Consider the following 24,195-nt stretch of genomic DNA (forward strand, 5'->3'; position numbering starts at 1 on the left):
AATGAAATGCACTTATTTATACATATAATAAACATGAAACAATGTGCATGGATAAGATAAAAACATATATATTGATTGATTGGCGAGATCTGTTTTCTTGTTAGTAGATATTAATACTTGCTTTTGACATTGATGAGTTTAAGTGAATCGCAAAAAAAGAATGATAATGAAAATGTATGCAAAATATCAAATATGTAAAAAATAGATTTTGACTTCCTTTATTTGATTACTTTTGAATCATTAATTGATAATGTGGTGTAGGAAATAAATATCTGTTTTGATTGAATGATCTTATAATATTGCATAGTATGTAGATTTACTGCGTAGTAATTTCATAATGTAAGTCTTACAACAATTGATTTTTGATCTGAATAGCACCTTGCCCCCTGCTCTCCCCTACCACTCACACACAGAGAGAAACGTTTTGGACAATAAAATTAAGACTCATAGTAGGGCAAAACTGCCTACGAGTCAATTATGAATACCTTATTGGCGATTGTTTACATTCATTGTTAATACATATATAGAAAACATGGTTGCTGGTGTTACCATGTCTGAAGGTCAAAGGTCAAGTCCACACTTAGAGGTCAGAGGAAAACACTTTTCAACATACATGTACATAGAGAGATTGTTAAATACCTTGGCCAAAAATATTCAACATATAAAACAAGGTCAGTTAAGAAATTTAAAATTTGAATATTTATCATAATGTGTGGGATTTTATGTTGAATGTTCAGTGTTATGAGATCGAGCATTTGTGACGGGTGTATTTTGTGCCAAAGTTTATTTATTCGCAATCTTGTTATCTAATATAAAAACTTCTCTAGAATGATGCAACATTTTCATATTAGGCATTCCGTAATCAAATATAAAAGCAAATTTAACAGTTTACCATCCCCCATTCCTTCCGCTTTATTTGCATAATGTCCCTACATGTATATGCTTAACTTAAATCTTGCTCAAAGTTTCTATACCTTCGAACAAGCTTCTAAAGCATTTTCATGCTGTATAATTTGACAACATTAGACATTTTCTCTATACAATGTTGGTAGGCAATACATAAAATGATATGAAATTTCCTTATTCCTACTTATGTGGGAGAAACAATGTTCAGCTGTTTTCGTTTAGGGTTTTCAGCCGTAGTCTGATTGTTTGTATCTTGTCTTCCGGTTGTTTTATGCCTTGCGTTATTTGTCATCTTTTAACTGGTAACTGACGGAAAAATAAAAGCACTCGGTTTTCGCTATTCTTTTCCCTGGTTTTTGGCGAACATGTATCGCGTGTTTTATCGTTATAATTTATGATCATAAAATATGATATATTTGAAATAAAATTAGTATTTGTCTTTATGTAATTGTATACAGTTTAATACTATTTTTTTCAGCGTCAATAATAGTAAATATAGCATTCCAACAACAACTGAGCAAAGCAGGTCTACCTCAACTGAATATACTTTTACATAAAAATGTCTGATTTATGACATATTAAACAACAGGGTCATGGGGAAATCATACGGTCGTCAACCCCAAGGAAGTCATTGGGTCGTATTCAACTAGATATTGTTTTCACCAAATCGCCAAAATTTGTATAACTTGAAAATTTGTAGAACTCAACAACTTGAAAAGTGTTAGGATATGCTTTAAGCTGTTGGCATGGTGATATGGTTTAAATCATAAACAATCAAATGCGCTTGATCTTTGAGTAAAAGACAAAGCACATTCCTAGGAATAAAATTAGTTTTACAAATCCTGAAGCTGTCTAGAGATAAAGTTATCGCAAATGATATATCGGTAAGTTCTTTTTGACTTTTTGTACTAAATCATTTTACGGGATAAGTCATTATCAGTTCATTTCAAATTACTGAAAAGTTACATTGGCTGTAAAAGGATAAAAGTACGACATTCTAGTTAAGGTGAAAAAAAATCAAGTCAACAATGGTGTTCAATTATAATTATAAAGTTCGTAATACACATATTTATTGGAGAAAAATGTAGAATTTACGTGCAATTTAATTTTAAAAAGAAGTACTTTTATTATGAAGTTGAAATGATTTAAAATAAATTAAAAATGTTCTTTCTGTTTGGCAAAAGGGCAAAGAAGTCTCAATATCTCGAGACAATTATCAATACGGATCGCATCGATTCGGAATTGAACCTGGCTCCAGATGTGCAACACTTGGAGTTTCCCAGTGAACATGCGCTCTGCATATGAACTGAAATGAGAACGATAGATGTCAGTACGTATACAAATCTTACACCGTATGCCGGTACAGAACGGAATATCAAGCTCGAGGGTAGCTGTTCACGGCGGTTTCAGACTCTGCGAAGCTTCCGCTAAACAATTACCTGAGAGCCACATACTCCGGTCTGTTACACCAGCCGGTGTTTGATTCTTTTTCTTGTATATAACATATTAGTCATATTTTGAAAAGAAATTACGAAAATAAATAATTTTATTTGGCCTTTTTTCTTAAAGTAGCGTATGAATTTACAACTTCATTCATAATGGTAAAATGACTTTATTTTAAGAACGAAATTCATTCATGATAAAAATCGCGAGGTAATTACGTCATTTAAAGCACGCGACTTGTCTTACATGGGGGTGTAAGATAAGTTTTTCTAGCACCGATGTAAACAGAAGATAATCGAAATAGATACCATTTTGTCTGTCATCACCTCATGGTTTATCGTTCACAAATGATGATATATATATCTATATACCTGAACTGGGTCCGGATGCTGTTTATCAAAAATACTTACTGAAAGTTAATATATAGTACCTTATGTTATATAAAAAAAATGTAATTCTGTTCAAGGATTTATAATATTAAATATTATGAATATTCAAGTACCTTATCAGTTATTGTTCCTGGTAGATAATCGACAACGAAAAGCACATCATAGTATACAAATCTGCCAAAGATCGGATTCTGAAATTTAAAAACCAATAATATGTAATCAAATAAAAATATAATTAAAAAAAATATATATATAAGCATAAAGTAAACTCGATTGCTAAAAGACAGTGTGCATTTGATTCTTGGGAATTCTGTATTAATAACTTGAGCAAAATCTTGGCAAATTTTGAAAATCAAAATTTGCAGGAATGTATTAACCAAAAGGTTTACTTAAATTTGAACTGAAAATTGAAAATGTCAAAATTGTAGCTTCGTGTAAATAGTGGAATGATGAACAGTAAATGTTTCAAATTGTTTCTCTTTAACGCTTGTTGTCTTTTTTATTGCATTGCAGTTTATCATTATATGTTGCGTCTATCTCGGCAATGTATCAACGAAAGTGTGAGAGATTGTACGGAACTGGCGTGACGTCATGTGGAATTGTGTTTGAATTATATTCCATTCAAATATTCAAAAATACCCATTGGCAAAAACGCTTTAATAAAAAAGCAAAAATCACAATTCTTTCACTCCGCCACCCCAACCCCCGCCCCCGTCAGCTGTTTACACGTGATAAAAGTTCCGATACTAATCTGATCTCAATTAGTGTAGTTAGTACATTACTACCAAATATGCCAACAATTTGCTTAAATAATGTAACAAAGAGCAAACTTTCTTTTTGTGGCAGAGTATGCTTTAGGACTTATTCCACAGATTGGGTGTTTGAATGATAGTGGGTTTGCATACTTATATTAAATAAAAGACTGTTAAACCGACCGAGATTAAAAAAATTAGAGGATATTTGCAGGTTTCAGAGAGAAAGCGAAATATATTTCACCGAGTGAACACTAGATCTAGTATTTTCACGAATAAATCAGCATAAGACGGCTGATGATCAAAAGTGACTAACAGTTGATTTTTTATTTATTATCAGACTGGATTATGTTTGTTTCATAGTTACCGATTTAATATTCAGTCACTTTCTAGAGTGGACATTTACGAGTGAAAATGCAACCTACCATCTGGTGTTTATTTGCCGAAGTGATTTTAGGCGCGTTATTTTGTGTCCGTGTTTAGGATATTTTGTTTTAAATGCACTGTATGAAGAACAAAAGGAAATCGCATTGTTCGATAAGTTTTGAAATTTGAAAATTATGAATACTTATGACTGACAATAATCAGTATTATTGTAACTATTTGGCTCTTCAATTCGTTTTTTTTTAAATTATTGTCCTTAATTATATTATACATATCTTCATTATCCGTCATTGATATTTTCAAATGATGTCTATATTTTTTTAGAACACAAATTACTTATTATAAGTTATTTGCTTGACTCGGAATGTATCAACAAATTTAAATCGTATGTTTATTTATAAATTATTTTCTACACTTACCAGTCCCTTTGCCGTAAGAACATGAACGTAAATAGAATATTCTGGATCAAGCAATGCCTCCGCCGCAAATCGTGCTGACTTCCTTGCCCAGAGATCCCATGGTTTCACAAATACCCATGGTGGTCTACGAACGCTGATAAAGCGAGCAACCCTAGATCCTCTGCTACGAAAGGGCAAAGTAAATACTTCACACATAAGGCATAAACATAGAAGATGTGTTAGAAGATACACACGTGTCATGTTTGGTGTTTAAACCGTTAATTGTATCCTTTGTAGAACGTTAACCCTACTTTTGACGAGACGAACACAAACTGCACATGACTGTTTTATATATCCGATAAGGACGCAACAAATTTCTCTTTTTTTTTATTGATGTTTGAAATTTATTTGAATTTAAAGAAATTTAAAAAGAAATTTTATTTAAAAATGTTGATGACAAGACTGTTGTTTTCGTTTAGTGCGTTCAATATTTAACCAATGTTCTATGTCCTCCGCCAAAAGGTGTACCAATTGAATAGACTATAAGGAATAATATTTGAATGTGCTAGTGTTCGGATCAAGTGATTGCACTGACGTTTTTTCTTTCCTTTTGAAATGTGTACTTTGAATAAATATGTTTATTAAACTTCGAAATATTTCATTATTTGTTTCGCATGTTTACATGATGACGAAATAGTTATGCCTTGCTATATTTGTAAGCATTTCCTTTTCGACGCTGTACGGCCAGAAATATGGCCAATATACCATTAAACCTATTGTATTATTATTATATTTTAAAAGAGTTGTCATCTTTTATCGTCTGTTCTCTCAGTGTTATCATGTTTTCTGTCTTTTTTCCTCAGTGTTGTCATGTTTTGTCGTCTGTTTCCTCAGTGTTGTCATGTTTTCTCGTCTGTTTTCTCAGTGTTGTCATGTTTTCTCGTCTGTTTTCTCAGTGTTGTCATGTTTTCTTTTCAGTTTTCTCAGTGTTGTCATCTTTTCTCGTCTGTTTTCTCATTGTTGGCATGTTTTCTCGTCTGTTTTCTCAGTGTTGGCATGTTTTCTCGTCTGTTTTCTCAGTGTTGGCATGTTTTCTCGACTGTTTTATTTGTTTATCTGTTTTTCATGGATGACTGTGTATATGTGTGTTTTCAAATTGTTTGACTTACGGAAATTGTTGTGCCTAAAAGTGAAGCAAATAAATTTATATTTGTTTTTATGGATGATTGTTTGTGTATATGCGTGTTTTCTGGAGAGAAAACAGAATGTCTGTGTCTCTGTGTTACATAAATATTCTTACTTACAAAATCAATGAATAAATGTTTAAAAAATGATTTTTTTTATATCATGTATCAAAGTTCAAATAATTTCCGACTCATCCTCTACTTGTACATGTGTTTGTTAATTTTGTAGTATTGATGTTTTTACAACGACAACTATAGAAACCTTTCTTGTGTCTACAATTGTGACTATAAATTGAGATATTGACTTTTGTTCAGATATATTATGTAATAGTCGCATTATAAAAATAAATGATTTTCAAAATAAAGGAGCAAAGTAGCAGCGACTGAAGCTGTTAATGTTAACTATTATTGTCTTGTAAGCATCTAACTGACTAAATTATTGACCACGTGTATTGTTGATAAATGCAACATATAACTGAATGTTAGGTAAGCTCTATTGTTGCAAACAAACGACGGCGAACGCAACAATAGACACTTGTAAGCAAGCGCTTTGTGCACGTTTTTATATGCCCGACTCAGAGTGCCATGTAAAAATAGCATACTGCAATGACGGCCGAGTTAGTTTCATTTTCAGATGATAAATGTCAAATAAAATCGCTCTAGATAGCACGTGGAAAGCATGACAAAATAGGGTTTTAAATAAGAAAAATAGATAACGAAACGCAAAATTGCCAAATCAGAGGCGCAAATGTGCGGACTCGGGCTAAATTGGATCTGTGAGTATCTGAAGATATTATTGCACGGAAAAAGTTGCATTGAAAAGTTTCGAATTGATGCCTTCTTATTTGACGAAAAAGTAGAAGGACGATTAAATATAAGAAGGAGATACAACATAAAAGTTATATAAGTGCAGGTGTTTATTGTCGATAACATTATTCTGCTCTGTGCATATAATGGGGAATCAGTAGTTTTTATATAAAAGTCTATAAAGATGTAAAGTCAACAAGGATCCTTAATTAAACCATATAATGGCATTGTTTGGCCGTATCAACAAAATTTAAAAAAAAACAACATTACGCCGTTTAAAAGTCAAATAAAATATGAAGATTTAAATTACGAGAAGATATAGTGTAATGCTAGGTAAAGTAATAAAATCCGCAAATTAAAAATAATTATTGTCAATTTCTTTAAAACTGCTTGATTACTTAATAAGTTACAAAACACACTTGCAAATTAAATTGCATGCTCAAAGGTCTGTTTAAAATCGAACACCACAGTTTGTTGACATTTGTATAAAATCTGAATAATACAATTAAGCATATCCTTTAATAAAAATACCGCTTTGCATTGATGTATTGTTTTGTAAGCCTTTGTAATTATAATTTAAAATCAATTCGGGGTTAAATTTTATATGTTTTTAACTTGCCTCCCAATTATGTATTGGATCTGAAATGCAATAAAAATAATAAATTGATAAAACACACATCCATTATTTAACTGTTTAATATTAAACAGACAGCCAATCGCTTTATATTTGAAGCAGTAATGTCACGTATTACCAAAACGTAACAGTTTGCATACAAATGTGAATGCAGTTTTAATCACGGAGATATACAAAGACATACTTTGAAAACCAATATGTGAGGCAATGTTTTTGATCGTTTAGCCAATTTTGTCTCTACTTCTTCAGCTTATAAAAAATAGTACATCATCAAGAGTGCATTGTATCTTGAAATTTCAAAGTGTTATCGGGACTTATAACGGCGCGACTTTGATGTACGTCTGTCCGTAGACAATTGGTTTCCACACGATTTCTTTGAAAGGTTTTGCGATGTAAATATATCAGAACACGTGTTAAATCCGATTTTCTTTGCAAAATTTAAATACTGAGTGATAAGTTACCTTCCAAATGTCAATTTTCTGATAAATCTTTGATTTAAGTAGCAATGTAGAAATTTTTTTATGGATTTCAATGATTTCAGTTATATGTTATTTATAGAGTTTTTCCTCTTTCAATGCATTTATTGTGAAGTTAAAGCCTTTTAAGTTTTTTAAGCCCAACTGGCTTATTTGGGAGTACATCGGGATTTAAAATCCAATGGTTGCTGGTCCGATCCTCGATCGAGACGTCGTTGCCAGTTTGATCCTCGATCGAGACGTCATTTCTCCGTGACAATTGAGTCAAATAGATTTTTGTCTCTCGACTCTTATTAAAGCATCATTTGGGATGAGAGTAGTCGGACATTTGGAGGAAAATCCAAGAAAGTTGGTAAGGTTCATCGACCTTCGAGTTATGACCAAATTGTGTTTAATCGGCATATAAACAACAAATAAACAAACAATAAGTGTGTTTATATCTGACATGTAAGTTTGATATCCTTTGCAATCGACTTATTTTAAAGTTCTGTACCTTAATATATAAATTTTCTTAAAGATTCTGTAACACATTTTTTTCATGGTTTTATTTTATAAATATGATGCTCAAATTAAGATTTGTCAATATTGTAAGTTCCAATAAACATTATCAATAAAGATATTACCCAATTTAACATTTTATGTAAATAAAGGGAGGTAATTAGAAATATATTATCTATAAATTCTAAGTTAAATTATCCAATAAGAAATGAATGCATGTAATTTATCGATTAAATATAATGTGCACACATATTTGCAGTACACATTTTACATATTTTTCGATGTTTGAAAATTGTTTTATTTGCATAATTATATACATATATAATTTTTTGCAAGTGTGGTATACACACAGTAACAATATCAATCACAAAGCATACAGGATCTTTAAATCCTTTGGTTTTGCGTAACAAACTATGAAAGGATTTGAATGATTGTGTTTGTATTTGGTTTGTTAATATTGTTTTATCAAAACACAGGCAAAAATCTTCAAAACATATTTTCGCCTATGGCACCTCGTTCTTGATTTGCAGACGGGCGTTCGTCGGCCGCATCGCAACTTTTGTGATAATGTGTCTTTTTATTGTCATTTGCTAAAGAGAATGATTCATCGAAACAAAATTAACTACATTCAGTAAAAATGCAATTTGTTTGACGTCGTTTAGTTTATTGTCGTCATTTCTGACGCCATACGACGTGCAATTCAGTTTCATTCTATTGACCTTGTATATAATTGTATTTGATAAATTATTATGTTTTTAATACAATATTCTTAGATTGGTTAATAAAGTATACAGTGTAAATTAACTTTATATTTTTATTCAGTGATGTCTTTCGTGCTGATGACGTTTTGGCAGCAATACATAGGCAAACAATAAAACCATGTATATATCTTGAGAAAAATTTCAGAAAATCAAGATTTTGTATCAAATATTGATGTGTAGGCTCCGTGTTATTGAATGGCTTTGAATATGACGATCAATGATGATTTAAAATGGAACGCAGTAATTGAACTTTTCAAACGGAGCGCCATCGAGATGTTCGGGAGCCGGAGGTGGCCAGTGGACCCATGCACTACACTGATACTGAAATAGTAAAGAAACATGGAAAACTATATATTTTTAAGTTAGAGTCTTAATGTTGCCGTGCAACAATTACTTTCATGCATTTTTTACGAAAGACCGGTGGGAAAATTTCAACTTCATAAATTCCTGATTTCTTCTCATGAATTCACAATTTCAGCTTCATTATTTCACGATTTTCAACTTTCACGAAGTTGAATTCATGAAGTTGAAATCGTGAATTTGTGAAGTTGAAATCGTGAATTCGGGAATTTGAAATCGTGAATTCGTGAAATTGAATCGTGAACTCGTGCATTCTGTATGTTAAAAACGTGAATTCACGAAGATGAAATCGGAAATTTGTGAAGATGAAATGTTCCCACAGGTAGTTCGTACTTTTTTCCTCACTACTGTTGCTATATGTAAGGAAAGTGGAAGTCGTATGCAAATTACCAGGTTGAAATTAATCTATAATAATTAAGGTAAATTATATATATTGCAAACCCAACAAATGAGTGATGTGTTACTAATCACAAATGTCGTTTTAATATATAATATGATATGATATATATGATATGATATGATATAAAATAATATAATATAATATAATATAATATGATATAATATGATATGATATATATGATATGATATGATATGATATAAAATAATATAAAATAATATAATATAATATGATATGATATGATATAATATGATATGATATATATGATATGATATGATATAAAATAATATAATATAATATAAATTGAAAAAAGACTTTGCGATACAGCAAGGTTTTAAACTATTAATTCATGATATTGTAATGGCGTCAATAAGGTTAACGGTTTTATATATATTGCAAAAAAACGATATTGATAGTGAGACTTCAAATTGTACATACCCTTGTGTATGGTGGGTTAATGTATTTGACTTCAAAATGAACATAATACATGCCAAATCTGTTTTCGCTTGAAAGCCAAAACTGAAAAATGAATGAATAAATTATAAATAAACGAAATCATTGATTTCATTGATGAATTGTTTCTTGTTTTAGAATTATCAACACGTTAGTATGAAGACAAATGTTCCAGGAGCAAATGTTATTCATGTGTCGTTTAAACTGTGTTATTTCGTTAAATATCTTTAATAGACTCGTCTATCTTTCAATTTGGATATTGCAATTCATCATATATAGGGAAAATATCAAAATATGTACCGACTGAATTTATTGGTTACGTACCCTTCCCCATGCTGATGTCACACGTGAAGCAAATGGTACACCAAACCCGATGCCCAGTATTTCTCTGGCAGCAAATCAAGCTGATTTCGACGGCCAAAAACCACTCACAAACAAATCTACAGGTGCCCAATCCAGCGCACTAAAGGATGTAAACAGGGCCGGATCGTGTTTTCCGATCCCAGTATTGTGAACTCCATTTGATAAAAGCACAAGCAGAAAAACGTTTGCAAATAAAGTCCGTATGTTTATGAGCGCAGCTTTTTTGCCTTCTCATGAAATCGGTTCCCGGCACACTGTATAAAAAATGTACGCGTATTTATACCAGTGTGCCTACAACAAAGAATATGAACTAAATTTAACATGGCATTTATGCGTAATTATAATACATATACCTTATCATTTATATTTTACTTGTTTCATTCTATTGATAGATTAATTAATCAATTATTTAATTAATTCGATTATGGATTCAAAATTATGGCAGTTATTTGTCTATGTCGGTCGTAAAGATTGAAAATAAATGATGTATGGCTAACATGACTGTCAAAATGCAAATGAGATATTTCCGTTTTTAAATTGTATTTTATGATTCAAGATGACGTAATGTTTATATCTACCATTTTATGATTGATGATGGTATATCCGCTTCTGATGGTTTTGTAGTTAAAGATCTTGTATGTTTTGTGACTGATATTGTTACTGTGTGTATACCACACTTGCAAAAAATTTATATGTATATAATTATGCAACTAAAACAATTTTCAAACATCAAAGAATATGTAAAATGTGTACTGCAAATATTTGTGCACATTATATTAAATCAATAAATTATATGCATCAATTCTTATTGGAAAAGTTGACTGAGAATTTATAGAAAATAAATTTCTAATTACCTCACTTTATTTACATGAAATGTTGAATTCGGTAATATCTTTATTGGAACTTACAATATTGACAAATCTTAATTTGAGCATCACATTTATGAAACAAAGCCATGAAAAAAATGTTTAACAGGATCTTCCAAAGTGCTTCTAAAACTCTGCTATAGTCATCAAATATGCTACACAAAATTTGCTTTGATAGTAATAGACATTTTTATGTTTTGTGTTTAAAGGACAGTCCGTTGACATGTACGTATTGACTATAAAGTTCGTATGTATGCTAGGGTTGCGATTTGTTTAAAAATTGACCATAGAAATATTATTGTTTTGTTAACGGGTAAACAGAACCGTGAGCTTAGAGGTTCAAAAAATAATAAGTTGATGGTGACGTTGGTAATTTACCATCCAGATCACGGCAATATGCCACATTGAATTAACCAGAGTAAGGCGAAACAGCGAGCTTAATTGTGGCCTGAAACCAGTACTTAGAAGCTTGCATAAATAGTGACACAAATAATATAAAATAGTCAATGCTTAGTGATCTAGTTTTTGTATTTATTTGAAACATATTTTTGTTTTGTTCCAGAACAATTGTTTATCTACTATATATGAGCCGCGTCACGACAAAACCAACGTAATGGGTTTGCGACCAGCATGGATCCAGACCAGCCTGAGCATCCGCGCAGTCTGATCAGGATCCATGCTGTTCGCTATCAGTTTCTCTACTTGTTATAGGGTTGGTAAGCGAAAAGCATGGATCCTGATCAGACTGCGCGGATGCGCAGGCTGGTCTTGATCCATGCTGGTCGCAAACCCACTATGTTGGTTTTGTCGTAACGCGGCTCAAATATAGATACGCCATAACAGATCATGCTTCCATCAAAATCCATATAAAAAATTATCTAATGCTATACATTATCAGCATAACTTATTTTTTGAATTACAGACCTTCCACTATGGACCAAATCCCTTTCATGAGAATAGATAACAAAAACATCGTTTCTTTCAATTTTAAAGCAGCATAGCAACATGTCTCAAATCAATGCTTATTTTCATGAAAACGTTTAATATGTGTGTAAAATGTCAATAAAATGTCATGTGAACAAGGAAAGTATCGACCTCTTCTTTACTTACAATATATTAAACAATGTTATATTTGATAGAACTGTATGGCTTTCTGAGAAAGGCAACTATAACTTGCTGCGTAGCAAGATGAATCTAGAAAACTGGGACGAACTTCAAGATGACGATATTTTTGTTTGTTTGTTTTGGGTTTTATGTCAAATCGATACAGTATAGAGTAGAACCACCGACGTTCCGTAAGCTTGGATAGCTTCCTCACATGAAAGAATCCAAAGTCCCTGTCGGGATTTGAACCCACAGCGGTGAGGGGCAAGTGATTTGAAGTCATATTGACACCTTTGTCGAGAAAAAACACTATCATAAACATATCAAAACTTTTCATTCCAAACAAAAATGTAAAAATCAAGCCTAATAACCATCCATGGATGAACAATCAAATAAAAACAAATAAGGCAACGTAAGCGCGTCTATAGAAAAGCAAAAACTTCTCAAAGTCAACATAATTGTTTTGTAAGGCAAAAAAAATAAAACATAGCAACTCAAGCATCAGAGCAAATCTGTTAAGTATTTGTGACTTTATGACAACAACAAAAATAAACGTTTTAAGAATGTCAATTAAATGTAGATTTATTTATTTATTTATTTATTTATTTATTTATTTATTTATTTATTTATTTATTTATTTATTTTTATATACAAGTATTTCTTTTGTAATTTTACTACATGTATGAAAGTTTATCAATTTTCTTCAAATTTCTAGTTTTCGATCGATTTGATGTGTAAACATTTTCGAATGCCTCTTGACTTAAACATATAAAATGGTATTTTTTAATTAAGTACCTACTATAGATTATTCATAACATAGGAATAGAGACAATGGATTCCTAACAGAAAAGCAACATTTTAAGTAAAGTAGTCTATAAAAGGTCTTGTTTATTATAGTTTCACCCCTACTGAAAGGACCAGCCATTTCTGACTTATGAGACATCTTTTCCTAAAATACCATGTATCTCCCAACTCCTACCACTATGCCAGGCGCCAGGCGGATAAAAATCGGTAACCATTCATTTTAACTACCTTGCTGCTCACAAAACGGCCATTTTGGAACGAGTCCAACGAGAAACATTCATCCTTCAATTAACGCTCCCTTTGGGGCTCGAACCTTTGAGACGTTATGCCCATAAAAATAGCCAACAAAACCTTTTGTAGCGTCTTTTTTGTTTGGAAAGCAAACTCGATAGCACCAACAGTGCAACAATGTGACAGGTGTTTTGAAGAACATAGATAAAATGTTGTTTGTGGCAGTTGTTTGTTGCTTTATTTTTTCCATATATTTTTAAAGATAGACAGATAGACATTCGTCTCAGAAATGCAAACATGCTGATCCAATAAATGAAATCATATGACTTCTCTGCTGGTAAACACATTTGCAGCAAGTGTCACATGAAAGAACATAAAAAAACCTTAGTGGAATTAAAGCTTTTTATTGTTTAATCATTTCTTCATCTGTATTCATTTTTTTCATTTTGATTGGATACATTTTCCATTTTCATTACAGTTTACAATATGATTCGCTGATTTCACAAATGGGACAATAACGCATGTAACACGGATCATTGTGCCACTTCACGCCAATACTATACAGAGCAATTACCAAACAAATTCTTCTTTAGTTGGGTTATATTGTTTACCCGCATACCATTTGAAGAATCCTGCTTGAGACCCGTACGTGCAATGCCACGGAGAACCTACTTCTTTACGATATCCGTCTATCCATAGTTTAGAACTTGATCTACTGAAGCCTGTAATAAGACAACAAACATTTTCAAATTCTATGTTATTAGGTTTTTGGACTTCACTGTGTTCCTTTAAAGCATGGCTGTATAATATGTTTGTACCTTTCTACTTCTACTATTGTGACAGTTTATAAATGTATTAAGTATATTATGCTCATCTTTGAGTAAAATATTTATATTGCAGAAATTCATTGAAATTTATTAATTCTTATTGAATATATCTTATTAAAAAACACATACATGCAAGCTATGTATGAGAATCTGCCTTCCTTATGACGAGACATGTAAATCTAGTCCTTTCTTAAAAAACTGCCATTTATTTGATGACACTATTTGTACATGTACATAGTGCGTCCACTTTAAAGCATTACATATCTACTTTGAATGAAGTCAAAATATGTCTACTTGTATTTCATATTTGCAAAACAAAAATCGTGAAGCCATTTTATTTTTAAATACCAAATTTGAGCAATGTATATAATAAATAGCTTTTCAATGTTTTGACTGATAATAATATTTTATGTCTAAATCCATATATATTTATTGTATTGTATGCTAATTGTTTTGTAATTGTCTGATAATACCTTTATCAAAAGATATATGTAATAGAAAGAGCATCGAAACACGAGGCTATCTGATTTGTACGAGGGGGCGTACATCATAGGCAAAAAAAACAACAAGAACCGGTTGAACCGGGTGATGCTCCCCGAGAAGGTTATGGACACAGGAAAGTATAAAAAAATGAACAAAGGGCAAAAACTCCAAAATTAGGCAAAGCGGAGTTATGTTTCTTTTGCACTGCACTTCTATTCAATGAGATCTATCTATCTATAAAGTTTCCTGATGATATCAGAGTTATGTCCCGGGTAAAATTCAAAGTGTAAAAATGAACATAGGGCAATAACTCCAAAATTAGACCAGGCTTTGTTTAGGTTCTTTAAGCATTGCAGTTCTATCCAATTATATCTAGCTACCTACAAAGTCTCATGTTGATATCTCTAATAGTTTTAAAGTTATGTCCCGGACAAAAGTCAAAAAGTAAAAATAACCAAAGGGCAATTACTTCAAAATAAGGCAAGGCAGGGTAATGATTCTTAAGCACTGTATTCCACCCAATGAGACCTATCTATCTACAAAGTTTCATGTTGATATCTCTTATAATTTTAGAGTAATGTCCCGGACAAAGTTCAAAGTGTCAAAATGAACAAAGGGCAATAACTCCAAAAGTAGGCAAGACAGTGTTACAGTTCTTGTGCACTGCAAACTTACTCAATGAGATCTATCTACCTGCAAAGTTTCAAGTTGATATCTCTTATACTTTTAGAGTTATGTCCTGGACAAAGTTCAAAGTGTAAAATAAACAAAGGGGGATAATTCAAAAATTAGGCAAGGCAGAGTTACGGTTCTTGTGCACTGCACACCTACTCAATGAGATCTCTCTACCTACAAAGTTTCATGTTGATACCTATTATAGTTTTAGAGTTATGTCCCGGACAAATTTCAAAGTGTAAAATAAACAAAGGGGGATAATTAAAAAAAATAGGCAAGGCAGAGTTACAGTTCTTGTGCACTGCACACCTACTCAATGAGATATATCTACCTACAACGTTTCATGTTGATACCTCTTATACTTTTAGAGTTATGTCCCAGACAATGTTCAAAGTGTAAAATAAACAAAGGGGGATAATTAAAAAATTAGGCAAGGCAGAGTTACAGTTCTTGTGCACTGCACACCTACTCAATGAGATCTATCTACCTACAAAGTTTCATGTTGATACCTCTTATACTTTTAGAGTTATGTCCCAGACAATGTTCAAAGTGTAAAATAAACAAAGGGGGATAATTAAAAAATTAGGCAAGGCAGAGTTACAGTTCTTGTGCACTGCACACCTACTCAATGAGATCTATCTACCTACAAAGTTTCATGTTGATACCTCTTATACTTTTTGAGTTATGTCCCGGACAAAGTTCAAAGTGTAAAAATAAACAAAGGGGAATAATTCAAAAATTAGGCAAGGGGGGCAGAGTTACGATTCTTGTGCACTGCACACCTACTCAATGAGATCTATCTACCTACAAAGTTTCATGTTGATACCTCTTGTTGTTTCAAAGTTATGTCCCGGACAAGAAAAGGGGACGGACGGACGGACGGAAAGCCGGACGGACGGACGGACGGACAAGGCGGCGACTATATGCTCCCCCGAAATTTTTCGGGGAGCATAAAAAAAACACTTTCCCTGTTGTCACAATATGAAACCCCAGAAAAAGTTCCTAATGAACCAGGACCTGAATATGACAATTTTGCCGTTATCACTTTCTGTCGTCACATTATGTAAACCCCAGGAAAAATGAGCCAATCAATGAGCATGCTATGGATAAAGTATACCTACTATCCAATTAACGCACTATGCATGAATGGGTATACGACCGGACTAAACCAGACTAAAATTCGACACATTTTCACCAGAAAGGCCCCATACTATGCTGTTATAGCAATATGATAATAAAAAGGGAGGTAAATCTACCGTGTATAGAAATGTAAAAAATATATAAGCTGTGAAGTTGTCCGCCTTATATGATTAAAACAGTTTGTGTGTCATTCTAATAAAAATGGTTTTCCGTAGTTTTACGTTTAACCAATGTTATAAATGTGTTTCAACACATATATATGAAGACTATAATGAAGAATAAGCATCAGGATTATTAAATTAGCAACATTTTAAACTTACAAACTAAGACGCGATCATACACAATCATTATCACACTATTTTCTTAATAATGGCAATTAGATATTTTAGAAATATATTTTTTTTTCAATATTTCATGACATTTAAATATGTCAAAAATTTATTTATTTTCAATAAGGAAGTAGCTTTTTCTGCAGTTTGAAACATTTTTCGTTGAGTAGCATTAGACATGCCGACTTTCCAGCCTAACTGATGGAGGAATTTATTGGGTACCAATTCGTGCAATAAGTCAGACACAGACGCGTATCGGAATAGAACCACCAACGTTCGAATCCCGTTAGGGACTTTAAATTCTTCCTTGTGGTGAAACAATCCAGATGGCTTAGGGAAGGCCGTTGTTCTGCTCCGATGCCCGCTGTTGCCGAAATAATGCACCGGTGCACAAAGGTGAACTTTAGGCTTTACTCATCTAGAAATCTCCAAGTGTCTGTTATTTGTTTAATAATTTAATTTAATTTAGAGTTTGTACATTAACAGTTCAATATATGTTTGGAGACAATGTCACGAATTTGACAGCGTTGCATTAAACCAAAACATCTCCAGTTCTCTGTTTTATTTTGTGACAACTTAAAATTAAAATGAGTAAAAATGAAGTGTATTATCAAAAGATAAATGTTGAAATCATGTAAAGCCTTGATTATGAACCTAAATGTTTTTATGTCCAAATAGCAATATATTGAGTCAACCTTTCCTTATACAATGTGCACTCATGAATATACTTTGTGGAACCATCCTGATCTATAGTCAACCTAACAATATATGATGTCAATGTGTCTTTATATGATGTCAATATATCATTATACAATGTGCATTTTTGAGTATATTATGTGGAACCATCCTGATATAAGATCAAAATAGCTTCATATTAAGTCAATCTGTCCTTATATGATGTCAGTCTGTCATTATATGATTTGAAACTATGAATATATTATGTGGAACCATTTTTATATAGAGTCAGAAATATATGATGTCAATATTTCCTTATATTATGTCAATTTATCAATATACGATGTGCATTTTCAGTTTATTATGTAAAACCATCCTTATAAACAGTCAAAATACCAGTATATTAATTATAGAGTCAACTTAGCAATATATGTTTGATGTGTCATTAAATGATGTCAGTCTTTCATTATATGATGTGCAATTACAAATATATTATGTGGAACCATTCTCGTATAGATTCAAAACAACACTATATTATGTCGAATATTATGTCTTTATATAGAGTCAACTTAACAATTCGTCAGCAGTTTGGAACCGCCCGGGATTCCCTCAAGTCTTGAGATTTTGTCACGTGTACTTCAACTGTTGTTATAAAGACAGTAAACAAGAAAGTAAATAAATTGTAAACAGGCTTTTATTTGTAATGTTAAACGGATCATAACTATACCCTATTTTACAATTTTACATATTTTGTTCAGCTGCAATTATGCATAAAATATTGACACTATGTTTACAAATGCGTTTTTTTGTATAAATCAAGTTTAGATTTTCTTTTCTATATGTGATACATATTGCATTTTATTCAGATGAAGATACATCGTTCCATTCAAATTTCACAAACCGAATAATATGTACTTTTACATGGATTATCATGCCACTTAACTCCGTTACTGTACAGAGCAATAGCCAAACAAAGGTGAGATGATCTGTTTTTAGGATCACTCATGTTCCACTTGAAGAATCCTTTTTGAGATCCATATGTGTACTCCCATGGAGAATTCACATCTTTACGATGTCCATCTATCCAAATCCCTATACCAAATCTATAGACTGTAAGAAGACTACTAACATCTTCTAACTTAATTTCCGAGTCGATATTTACCATATGACCACCATCTTTCTGACATTGCTGCTCTGCGACGTTTTTGTCATGTGTTTGTCAGCATCAAGCTTCATGCAAAACACATTCTTTACAACATTATACCCTTTAGGACAAGTCTTATACATGATACAAATTCCAAACTCTTTCTCTGTTCTGCTATTAGAGTCTATCTCACAACTTGTCATATTCTCACTGCACCGCCGTGTCCTGAGTTTTGAACCGAACTGACCAAATCGAGCCATGCAAACGGACCACTCCGTCCATTCTGAACAAGGATGAAGGTCGCTCAGTCACAGTACTTCTAAGCAGTTTGAATTCAAAATTGAATTCTGGAGTGTGATATAAATGAATGTATCGTATATTTCGATTTGGTTATTTTAATCTTTTTTTGCCATAAAAGATAGTACTAAAACACACAATACCTAATAATAATTGCCTAATTATTCTTGTACAGGATTTTTTCCCAGCAAACATTATCATTTTGTAGATGAATGACCATCATAGGTCATTGATTATTGAATATATCTTTAAAACATATCTCACTTTTTATTGTTATTAATAAGCATTTGAGTTTGATCATTAATATTTGTTTATAAAATTATCAAGTTAGAGCATTCAATTTTACTTTATTGACTTCTATAATTATTCCCTTTTGTACCAAAAGAAAAAAATCTAATTCAGAGGATATTTGTTAAATCGCTCGTTAAATTTTGCTTTTCTACAAAGGAAATTTAACATTTCTTGGATTTAAAATGAATTTATTGATGAGAAAGAAATAATACTTTGATTAAAATATTTTGATCCAGAAGTTAACCATGCTTTAATTTAAATTTTGAAAGGATACTAGTATTAAGATTTAATAATACTTGGATCCAGAAGAATAATTTAACAATTTTTAGAAAATTGAATCACATGTCTTTATTCAAAATACCTTAGCATCAAATCGTTTGTTTAGAAACTTTAATAATTCATTTATTTTTTTTATTTAGAAAGTTGATCGCGTTTTCACCATCGCGTTTTCACCATCGTGCTATCGCGATTTCATCATCGTACCATCGCGTTTTCATCATCGTACCACTGTGTTTTTACCATCGTGCATCGCGGGTACAGACGAAATAAAAAATCACTATTGACCAAACGGAACACCGTACAGAATAATCATATATCATTTTGTATGTGAGAAGTTAGCAGTTAACAGTGAGCTAAGCAAAAAGTCATTACGATTTATATAGGGAAATCAATGATCTGCTGTTATGCTCAGCTGGGTAAGCAATCTAGCAGAGCATTCCAAAATAAAGTGTAGAAATGCTTTGCTGGTATGCTCAGCGGGGTAAGCAATCTAGCAGGCCATTACTAAATATAGTGTAAAAATGCTCTGCTGGTATGCTCAGCTGGCTAGGCAATCTAGCGGGGCGTTCCAAAATATAGCGTAAAAATGCTCTGCTGGTATGCTCAGCTGGCTAGGCAATCTAGCAGGGCATTCCTAAATATAGTGTTAAAAATACTCTGCTGTTATACTCAGCTGGCTAAGCAATCTAGCGGGGCATTCCAAAATATAGTGTAAAAAGCTCTGCTGTTATGCTCAGCTGGCTAAGCAATCTAGCGGGGCATTCCAAAATATAGTGTAAAAATGCTCTGCTGTTATGCTCAGCTGGCTAAGCAATCTAGCGGGGCATTCCAAAATATAGTGTAAAAATGCTCTGCTGTTATGCTCAGCTGGCTAAGCAATCTAGCGGGGCATTCCAAAATATAGTGTAAACATGATCTGCTGGTATGCTCAGCTGGCTAGGCAATCTAGCAGGGCATTCCTAAATATAGTGTAAAAATGCTTAGCTGTTATGCTCAGCTGGCTAAGCAATCTAGCGGGACATTCCAAAATATAGTGTAAAAATGCTCTGCTGAATTGCTCAGCTGGCTAGGCAATCTAGAAGGGCATTCCTAAATATAGTGTTAAAAATGCTCAGCTGGCTAGGCAATCCAGCAGAGCATTCCTAAATATAGTGTAAAAATGCTCTGCTGGCAAGCTCAGCTGGCTAAGCAATCTAGCAGAGCGTTCCAAAATATAGTGCGAAAAATGCTCTGCTGGTATGCTCAGCTAGCTAAGCAATCTAGCAGGGCATTCCTAAATATAGTGTTAAAAATGCTCAGCTGGCTAGGCAATCCAGCAAAGCATTCTGAAAATTAGTGTAAAAATGTTCTGCCGGAATGCTGAGCTGTCTAGGCAAACTAGCAGGGCATTCTTAAATAAAGTATAAATTTCGTTGGTCTGCAACTGATTATTTGGCACTCGTAGACTTTCTGAAATATTTAGTGCCAATGCAGATAATGACATTTTTGACTTCTACGGGACCCTCAAGTGTCTATTTCTATGGTCTCCGACTGACTCTGGGACGATCGCAGACTTTCAGGAATTTTCGATGTTAATGCAAATAATGACATTTGTGAATTTTTAGGACCACCCAGAGTCCATTTCGTTGGTCTGCGAATGTTTCTGGAACACTCGCAGACTTTCAGAAATTTTCGGTGCCAATGGAGATAATGACATTTTTACTTCAAAAGGTACCTCCTGAGTCTATTTCGTTGGTCTTCAACTGATTCTGAGTCACTCGCAGACTTTCAGGAATTTTAGTGTCAATGCAGAAAATGATATTTCTGACTTATTTGGACCTTTCTGAATCCATTTTTTTGGTCTGCGACTTAATCTTGGACAATCACAGACTTTCAGGAATTGTTGGTGCCAATAGAGATAATTACAATTTATGACATTTTTGACCATCCAGAGTCTTTTTCGTTGGTCTGCGACTGATTATTGGGCACTTGCAGACTTTCAGGAATTTTTGGTGCTAATGCAAATAATGACATTTTAGGGTAAAAATGCTCTGCTTATGACGGTCCTTAAAAGTAAAAAAGTCATGATCTGCAATGGCACTAAACATCCTGAAAGTCTGCGAGTCTAAAGAAATCAGTCGCAGACCCAAGAAATGTACTCTGGCGGTTCCCTTAAAGTCAGAAATGTCATTATTTCCATTGGCATCAAAATTCCTGAAAGTCTGCAAGTGTCCCAAAATCAGTCGCAGACCAGCAAAATGAACTCTGGTGGGTCGCTAGAAGTCAAAAATGACATTATCTCCATTGGCACCAGAGATTCCTGAAAGTCTGCGAATGTCCCAGAATCAGTCGCAGACCATAAAAATGGACTCTGGTCTCATCATCTCTATTGGCACCAAACTTTCCTGAAAGTCTGCGAGTGTCCAACAATACGCTGCAGGCCAATGAAATGAACTCTTAAAGGTCCATAGAAGTCAAAAATATGATTATTTCCATTGGCACCAACCATTCCTGAAAGTCTGCGAGTGTCCAAGAATCAGTTGCAGACGACCAAAATGGAATCTAGAGGGTCCCTAGAAGTCTTAATTGTCAATATCAGCATTGGCACCAAAATTCCTGAAAGTCTGCGAATGTCCTTCAAGAAGTCGCATGACAATGGAATAGTCTCTTAAAGGTCCTTAGAAGTCAAAAATATCATTATTTCTATTGGCACCGAAAATTCCTGAAAGTCTGCGAATGCCTCAGAATTGCCTAGAAGTCGAAAATGACAATAAAACTTTGGCAACAATAAAACCTGGAACTCAGAATCAGTCTGTGAACTGAGCATTTCACCAGAGCATTTTTTAACTATATTTCGGAATGCCCTGCTAGATTGCATAGCCAGCTTAGCATTCCACCAGAGCATTTTTACACCATATTTAGTAATGCCCTGCTAGATTGCCTAGCCAGCTGTGCATTCCACCAGAGCATTTTTACACTATATTAAGGAATGCTCTGCTATAGTGCCTAGCCAGCTGAGCATTCCAGCATAGCATTTTTACACTATATCTAGTAATGCTCTGCTAGATTGTCTAGCCAGCTGAGCATTCCACCAGAGCATTTTTACACTATATTAAGGAATGCTCTGCTATAGTGCCTAGCCGGAATACAGAGCATTTTAACACTTTATTTAGTAATGCCCTGCTAGATTGCCTAGCCAGCTTACCATTCCAGAAAAGCATTTGTTCACTATATTTAGTAATGCTCTGCTAGATTGCCTAGCCAGCTGAGCATTCCAGCAGAGTATTTTTTCACTATATTTAGGAATGCCCTGCTAGATTGCCTAGCCAGCTTAGCATTCCAGCATAGCATTTTTACACTTTATCTAGTAATGCTCTGCTAGATTGCCTAGCCAGCTGAGCATTCCACCAGTGCATTTTTTTCACTATATTAAGGAATGCTCTGCTAAAGTGCCTAGCCAGCTGAGCATTCCTGGAGAGCATTTGAACACTTTATTTAGTAATGCTCTGCTAGATTGCCTAGACAGCTTAGCATTTCAGCAGAGCATTTTTTCACGATATTTAGGAATGCCCTGCTTGATTGCCTAGCCAGCTTAGCATTCCAGCAGAGCATTTTTACACTATATTAAGTAATGCCCTGCTAGATTGCCTAGCCAGCTTAGCATTCCAGAATAGCATTTGTACACTATATTTAGTAATGTCCTGCTAGATTGCCTAGCCAGCTTATAATTCAAGCAGAGCATTTTTACACTATATTTAGTAATGCCCTGCTAGATTGACTAGCCTGCTGAGCATTCCAGAATAGCATTTGTACACTATATTTAGTAATGTCCTGCTAGATTGCCTAGCCACCTGAGCATTCCAGCAGAGCATTTTTACACTATATTTAGTAATGCCCTGCTAGATTGCCTAGCCAGCTTAGCATTCCAACAGAACATTTTCTCACTATATTTAGTAATGCCCTGCTAGATTGCCTGGCCAGCTTAGCTAGCCAGCTGAGCATTCCAGCAGAGCATTTTAACACTATATTTAAGAATGTCCTGCTAGATTGCCTAGCCAGCTTAGCATTCCAGCAGAGCATTTTTACACTATATTTAGTAATGCCCTGCTAGATTGCCTAGCCAGCTTAGCTAGCCAGCTTAGCATTCCTGCAGAGCATTTTAGACTATATTTAGTAATGCACTGCTAGATTGCCTAGCCAGCTGAGCATTCCAGCAGAGCATTTTAACACTATATTTAGGAATGCACTGCTAGATTGCCTAGCCAGCTTAGCATTCCAGCAGAGCATTTTTACACTATATTTAGTAATGCCCTGCTAGATTGCCTAGCCAGCTTAGCATTCCAGCAGAGCATTTTCTCACTATATTTAGTAATGCACTGCTAGATTGCCTAGCCAGCTTAGCATTCCACCAGAGCATTTTCTCACTATATTTAGTAATGCACTGCTAGATTGCCTAGCCAGCTGAGCGTTCCAGCAGAGCATTTTTCACTAACGCTAGGTATGCTCTGCTAGATTACCAAAACAGCTGAGTATTGCAGCAGAGCATTTTTACACTATATTTAGGAATGCCCTGCTAGATGCCCAAAACAGCTGAGCATTACAGCAGATCATTTCCTTCCCTATATAAATTGAAATGCCTTTTTGCTTACCTCACTGTTCACTGCTAACTTCTCACATACTATCATTTTGTAATGTGTACGCTTGTAGAAAATATGTTTAACTTAATTTATGAACGACATTGGTCTGGAAATAAGGATTGATTTGTTATATATTTATCTATACATATGGAACAATTTGTGTTCAAATATATGCTTTTGTGATATCTAAACGGTAATAAGCCGAAAAGAAATTCATTGAGAGTATCGT

General features: G+C 33.5%; 1 protein-coding gene and 1 long non-coding RNA gene across 2 annotated transcripts; both read right to left on the reverse strand.

The window, feature by feature from the left end:
- Positions 1 to 1,935: 1,935 nt before the first annotated feature.
- On the reverse strand, positions 1,936 to 4,582 carry LOC132747778 (uncharacterized). Its single transcript, XM_060737275.1, has 3 exons — positions 4,294 to 4,582; positions 2,852 to 2,929; positions 1,936 to 2,212 (listed from the first exon to the last, which is right to left on the reverse strand). The coding sequence occupies exons 1-3, from the start codon at positions 4,531 to 4,533 to the stop codon at positions 2,123 to 2,125; spliced, it is 408 nt and encodes a 135-aa protein (XP_060593258.1). The 5' UTR covers positions 4,534 to 4,582; the 3' UTR covers positions 1,936 to 2,122.
- A 4,232-nt stretch (positions 4,583 to 8,814) lies between these two features.
- LOC132747780 (uncharacterized) lies at positions 8,815 to 10,468 on the reverse strand. The gene is made up of 3 exons (XR_009628162.1): positions 10,167 to 10,468; positions 9,828 to 9,908; positions 8,815 to 8,953 (listed from the first exon to the last, which is right to left on the reverse strand). It is a non-coding gene; the product is annotated as an uncharacterized LOC132747780 (long non-coding RNA).
- Between the last annotated feature and the right edge of the window lie 13,727 nt (positions 10,469 to 24,195).

The sequence above is a fragment of the Ruditapes philippinarum genome, unplaced genomic scaffold (assembly GCF_026571515.1).
Source record: "Ruditapes philippinarum isolate M1 unplaced genomic scaffold, ASM2657151v2 ctg5529_1_1_1_1, whole genome shotgun sequence".
Taxonomy (NCBI): domain Eukaryota; kingdom Metazoa; phylum Mollusca; class Bivalvia; order Venerida; family Veneridae; genus Ruditapes; species Ruditapes philippinarum.

Bases quoted from the DNA above. Each gene is read 5' to 3' on its own strand.
- LOC132747778 (XM_060737275.1), bottom strand. From the start codon at position 4,533: ATGACACGTGTGTATCTTCTAACACATCTTCTATGTTTATGCCTTATG. The intron at 2,930-4,293 runs GTAAGTGTAGAA...TTTAAATTTCAG, and splicing joins TTCTTACGGCAAAGGGACTG to AATCCGATCTTTGGCAGATT. The intron at 2,213-2,851 runs GTACTTGAATAT...TTCTCATTTCAG, and splicing joins CAGGAACAATAACTGATAAG to TTCATATGCAGAGCGCATGT.